Source organism: Sinocyclocheilus grahami, unplaced genomic scaffold (genome assembly GCF_001515645.1).
Source record: "Sinocyclocheilus grahami isolate Dianchi unplaced genomic scaffold, SAMN03320097.WGS_v1.1 scaffold1006.1, whole genome shotgun sequence".
In the NCBI taxonomy this organism is placed as follows: Eukaryota; Metazoa; Chordata; class Actinopteri; order Cypriniformes; family Cyprinidae; genus Sinocyclocheilus; species Sinocyclocheilus grahami.
Window position 1 is genome coordinate 746,255 of NW_015506185.1, and position 6,820 is coordinate 753,074.

Consider the following 6,820-nt stretch of genomic DNA (forward strand, 5'->3'; position numbering starts at 1 on the left):
CGGCAAGACATTCAGACATTATAGAGCAGCACAGATGCACAGAAATAAGCACTGCCCAAAAGCAAAATCCAAGTCAATATGAATGGAGAAACAAGACCTTAAGAGCTCAACAATTAATCAGTGCTCTATTATTGCCCTTGTTTTATTGTTATTTGTTATTTTACATTTTCAAGTTACCCAAGTTGTTTGTAGAAAGAAAATAACGTGGTTAAGTATTTATGATTGTTCCTGCACTTGTATTACTGTAATTATATGAATGTTTAATATGGACCTTTTTATTAAAACAATTATTCCACCATGAGCACTGAAACAGAGTCATTCTTCATAACCTTCAAACTGACTGGAAGGAACTGTCTTAAGAAAAGTTTCGATGCCATTTTATTTTCATCATATCTCATAATATCGTGTAGATGTATGGCAGGGCGTGTCCGTTCATGGCGATAATTAAAATATTATAATTAAAAAACTTAAGAACATTAATGTTGAAAAATGCATTACAATAAAATATAGAATGAACACCAGTAAACTGAAGTTGTCAAAACTTTTGAAAAAAAGAGAAGTTAAAAGACTCGTCGACTACTGGGGCATAACAAGAAATCTCCTATTTTCCGAATTCATTTAGATCTAGCTGAACAATTTTCATGTGCCTCTGGTCTTAAACTTAATATATTAAAATGTGAAACAATATCAATTCATGACTGGATGATACAGTGCATCCGGAAACTATTCACAGTGCTTCACCTTTTCCACATTTTATGTTATGTTACAGCCTTATTCCAAAATGGATTAATTTCATTATTTTCCTCAAAATTCTGCAAACAATACCCCATAATGACAACATTAAAGAAGTACAATAATGAGTTATACATATTCTAAATAATAAATAAAAAAAAGGAAATCAGCTTTTGAAAATGTCAAAATTATTACTTATACGATTACAACTATTATACAATTATTTTTTTTATAACGAGAGTTTTGAGCAGTGTAGAGTAGCACTTGTTGTTTGTCATTTCTCCGATCACAAATGCAGACATGGTTTTATGTTTACGCGGCGCAATGCAATGCAACGCGTAAAAAGACTAATCTAAGACATAATTTTGCAGTAATTTTTTCATTTTAAGATGATACACATGGGTTAAAAACAGCCCAATTTGGGTAATTTTGCCAACCCAGCAATGAATCAAAAATGGAAAATTTTGAAGGCCTTTGTCCGTTTGGGTTAGTGTTGGGTTCTGTGCCCCCGTTTTTTTTTTACTCAAAATGGGAAATTAAAATCAAACACACAAATTTACTACAGCAACAACACTGGCTTCAGTCATAATCAAACAGTGAAAATTGATCAAGCAAACACAGTAAAAGCAGGGCAGTGGAACGGAAACACACGTTCTGTGTGAACAGCAACACGTTATCCCTCTCTGTATAATGGTTGGCATTTTGTCAAACAAATGTATTATGTAGCATTTTCACAATCTTTTAATTAAATCAAACTACTGAGATGTTCCTAGCAAGTGTCAAACTAGTTCCCAACTGCAGCGTCAAACACGCTTTAATTATTATATTCATTCACCTGAGACTGTTTTAATGTAATATACCATAATACAACCAGTCAGACATAAGCAAGTTTACTTTATTAAATCTATAGATCAGTACAGTGGTAGCAACACTTTAAGCTCTGTTCCCTGCGCGTTGAAGCTCCATCCTCCAGTCCAGCAGGTGGCGGTAATTCATCCTAAGTGTCTGCTCACTGCTAATAACAACACAATCCATAGAAGAAGAAGTAGAAGCAGAAGACAACAACAATTCAAACTGTTCAGTCCTGTGATCTTGTGAGTAATTTTAATGTCTAGCAGTTAAAGTGGGCTCAGTGCTGGAAACTGCAGAGGGTCATTAGTGCGGGTGTTAGAGGGCATTTAAAGATTTCTTTTCATCATAATTTCTTTTTTTTTTTTTTTTTTGTAATTCTTAAGAGTTTAGTGGATTCACTCCTTGCTTTGTTTGCCAGGCTGGAGCTGAATCAACTACACGCCCCTATCTTAGAACTGTAAATTACCCAATACGCTTAATGTGGTATTAGGAACTTTCCCTATAGGCCTATTAACTTTCCCTACTATCTATGCTGATTAGATGGCTACCTAAAATTACGTAACATCAAGGTAATTCACAAGTACGAATACAAATTGTTTAGAGCTAGTTTAGGCCCATATTCATATTCTGTGCGTTGGTCAGGTTACAGCAGTGTGAAATGAACTTTTATGTAAAAGTACTTTACTGGAAGAATCTTGCCCCCTTTTCTAACCTTGTTAGATTTAGGCATGATCTCTTAATGTCAATTTCTTAGATTTAATCAGTAAATTCTGTTAGAAGAATACAATAATATATGGCTTTTAACAATCAAATTAAATCCGTATCAACAAAATCCATCTCTGCACTGCGAAACAGACAACATGATTGCTCTTAAAGGATAAGTTCACTTCCAGAATGAAAATTCTGTCATCATTTACTCACCCTCCACTTGTTCCAACCCTGAGTGCGTTTCTTTCTTCTGTTGAACACAAAAGAAGACATTTTGAAAAATCTTAGTATCCAAACAGTTGATGGGCACCATTGACTTGCATAGTATTTTTTCCTACTACGGAAGTCAATAATGCCCATCAACTATTCGAATACACAAGACAGCGAGCGCCGTCCTGAAAAGGTCTATATGGAACTTCTTTTTGCCTGTAAGCGAAGATTTTTTCCCCCCTATTTTTTATAGAGACGTTTCAAATGAAATACATTTTGAAGCAAAATCTAAGTAAATATATAATTAACTGGATTCAGTGTAGTACAATTTAGCGATTTCCAAAATGTGTTACCTCGTTTTAAGTAATGTGCGCAAGATTTACTAATCCATTCTGTTTCTTGAATGTTTTGTGAATAGCACTCTCTTTGTGAACAGGCTACATCACCGTTTCAGTCCTGTCATACTTTAAGCAGGGCATGCACTGTGCGATTATCGTCGAATTTTGAGCCGAATTCTGACTCATGCAACCCTTTTTTTTAGACGGGGCAAATTTCAGCTTTGTCGTTTGTCGTGCAGTGTTCGTGTAGTGTAGGGAAACGAGAAATTAGTAGCGACTGGCAATTGTACAATTGGATGAATTTCTGACATGTCCGAAATTTTGGTCGCCCCTCGCGAGTATCGCACAGTTGAATCAGAGCTACGAACCGATAACTTAGTGCTTTTCCCTCACTGTGCTTGTGCGAAAACAGAACTTAAACAATTTAATCTTTAATGCAGCAAGAAAGAAAGCAAAAAGAGGGAGGTCTTTATGAGTTCTGTCGCTATCAAACTAGCTACAATTTAGCAGCTTATCTCCAGTTTGCATTGCAGAATGGTTAAACCATTTAATTAATGTTCTTAATCATTTATTTATTTATTTTTATTCACCTCAGGGTTCTGTTGTTGGCTCTATCTTATTTTCTTTATGCATGTTGCCTCTGGGTTCGATTTTTAAAAAATACTTGTATGCCGACTATGGTTGCAAAGGGGTGGAAAATTTCTGGAAACTTTCCAAAAATTCCTGGAATATTCCACAAAAATCCTGGACAATTTCCTCCAAAATTTCTGCAATGTTTCCAAAATTTACTGGAAATGTTCCACCCTAATGCCGACGATGCACAAATGTATCTCCCTTTGAAATCAGTAGAGCATTGTGGTGCTAATTTACTTTTGGCATGTCTGGAGGAGGTTAAGCTGGGTGACTCGTAATTTGGTTCAACTAAACCAAAGTAAAACTGAGATTATGCTTTTTGGCCCTGCCAGAGGATGCACAGATATTGCCTCATGTTTAGGCACATGGTCAGACTACTGCCATGACCAAGTAAAGAATCTAGGTGTTGTGCTTGACCCAGAACTGAAACTTGATAAGCAGATTAATGCTGTGGTTAAGAGTTGCTTCTTCCAGATCTATTGCTCGATTAAAGTCTATACTGTCGAGAAAAGATTAAGAGAAGGTTATTAATGCCTTTGTTCTGTCTCGCCTTGACTATTGCAATGTTTTGTTTGTGGGGTCCTGCTCCTGTCAGACCACTATATCACGTTTGCAGTTAGTGCAACTAAGAAAAGTCATCATATTTCTCCTATTTTGGCTTCTCTTAAGTGGCTACCAGTGGACTTCACCATAAAATATTAAATTCTGCTATATGTTTTTAGAGCAGTGCATGGGATGGCTTATTGCTCTTCACCAAGCACCTAGGTTTTTAAGATCAAGCAATAAGTCATTACTTGCTGTTCCTCGAACTCATTTAAAGTTAAAAGGGGATCAGGCTTTTGCTGTTGCGGGCCCAAGGCTTTGGAACTGTTTGACTCATGAACTTAGGGAGATTACTTTGTTAAATGTTTTTGAAGCTCGTGTTTTAAAAGTTATATTTTGTCGTTAGCCTTTGAGAGGATGGGCTAGTATTGATGTATTACTAGGTTGTGTGTTGTTTTGACACACTGGGTATTAGATTAGAAAACTGGCGAGTAACCCTGCTGTGTTTGGAGTTACTTTATTATACAGTAGCTCTGCTTTTTTACCCAGTTTCAGACGCAGTGGTCATTTAAGTTTTAAAATGTATTGTTCAATAAAGTTAAACTGGAATTAAATGTATAAAATAATCTCTTTTTTTCAGATCTGGTGCTGTGATGTAAAGATGGAGTTTATTAAAGAGGAGAATGATGATGATACATGCCATCAGTGTGGAAAGAGCTTCACAAGTAAAAGAAACCTCAAAGAACACATGAGAATTCACACCGGAGAGAAACCCTTCACATGCCCTCAGTGTGGAAAGAGTTTCTTACGTAGAGGAGGCTTTAAGATTCACATAAGGATTCACACCGGAGAGAAGCCGTATGTGTGTCAGCAGTGTGGAAAGAGCTTTATAAGTCAAGGAACGCTTGGCACTCACTTAAGGTCTCACAGTAATGAGAAACCGTTCAAGTGCCCTCAGTGTGAAACGAGTTTCAGACGTAAAGACCTCTTCAGTCGTCACATGAGAGTTCACAGTGGAGAAAAGCCTTTCTCATGTCCTCATTGTGAGAAGTGTTTTTCAACTAAAACCCACCTTCATACTCACTCACGAATTCACACCGGAGAGAAGCCTTACACATGTGATCAGTGCGGAAAGAGTTTCAAATGGACAAATGCTTTCAGAGTTCATAAGCTCCTTCACTCCGGAGAAAAGCCATTTAAGTGTGATCAGTGCGATAAGAGGTTTGTTCTGGAATCAGACCTAAAGGCCCACATTAAAACTCACACAAAAGAGAAGCCTTACTTGTGTTGTGTTTGTGGAAAGAGGTTTTTATGGCGGGGCTGTTTTAAAGAACATCTAAAACTCCACTCTGGTGTGAAAAACTATTTGTGCGCAGATTGTGGTAAAGCCTTTATTACAGCCACTCAGCTGAAAGTGCACCGCAGGATCCATACTGGAGAAAAACCTTACAAGTGCTCGCATTGTGAGAAGAGTTTTGGACAGTTAGGAGGCCTGCAAGACCATGAGAGAATCCACACTGGAGAGAAACCATTCCAGTGCCATCAGTGCGGCAAGACATTCAGACATTATAGAGCAGCACAGATGCACAGAAAGAAGCACTGCCCAAAATTAAAGTCGATATGACTGAAGAAACAAGAGCTCAAGAGCTCTAGGCATTAAAAAGTGCTACCTTTTTTTGTGATTATTGTTTCACTCTATCCTGTTATCCTGGTTCTCTTCCTATCTTACAAATAGACAATACTACATTGCTATAAACAATTATAACTCCTCCACTGCTTTACTTAGACAGGGTGTTCCCCAGGGCTCTGTTCTCGGCCCATTACTGTTTATTATTTACATTATGCCCCTTGGACATATTATTCGCCATTATGGTTTTCATTATCACTGTTGTGCTGATGATATTCAGAACCGTTACAGTTCAGAGGCCTGCGAAACCATGAGAGAACCCACACGGGAGAGAAACCATTCCAGTGCCATCAGTGCGGCAAGAGATTCAGATATTATAGAGCAGCACAGAAAGAAGCATTGCCCAAAATTAAAGTCGATATGACTGAAGAAACAAGAGCTCAAGAGCTCAAGGCATTAAAAAGTGCTACCTTTTTTTGTGATTATTGTTTCACTCTATCCTGTTATCCTGGTTCTCTTCCTATCTTACAAATAGACAATACTACATTGCTATAAACAATTATAACTCCTCCACTGCTTTACTTAGACAGGGTGTTCCCCAGGGCTCTGTTCTCGGCCCATTACTGTTTATTATTTACATTATGCCCCTTGGACATATTATTCGCCATTATGGTTTTCATTATCACTGTTGTGCTGATGATATTCAGAACCGTTACAGTTCAGAGGCCTGCGAAACCATGAGAGAACCCACACGGGAGAGAAACCATTCCAGTGCCATCAGTGCGGCAAGAGATTCAGATATTATAGAGCAGCACAGAAAGAAGCATTGCCCAAAATTAAAGTCGATATGACTGAAGAAACAAGAGCTCAAGAGCTCAAGGCATTAAAAAGTGCTACCTTTTTTTGTGATTATTGTTTCACTCTATCCTGTTATCCTGGTTCTCTTCCTATCTTACAAATAGACAATACTACATTGCTATAAACAATTATAACTCCTCCACTGCTTTACTTAGACAGGGTGTTCCCCAGGGCTCTGTTCTCGGCCCATTACTGTTTATTATTTACATTATGCCCCTTGGACATATTATTCGCCATTATGGTTTTCATTATCACTGTTGTGCTGATGATATTCAGAACCGTTACAGTTCAGAGGCCTGCGAAACCATGAGAGAACCCA

General features: G+C 37.6%; 1 protein-coding gene across 1 annotated transcript in view; it reads left to right on the forward strand.

The window, feature by feature from the left end:
- The window catches only part of LOC107565509 (gastrula zinc finger protein XlCGF8.2DB-like), a 15,508-nt gene extending 8,688 nt beyond the window's left edge, over window positions 1-6,820 (forward strand). The window contains exon 2 of the mRNA XM_016250752.1: window positions 4,657-6,820. Coding sequence (XP_016106238.1) covers window positions 4,657-5,640 — 984 coding nt within the window. The 3' untranslated portion in view covers window positions 5,641-6,820. The remainder of the gene's footprint in view (window positions 1-4,656) is intronic.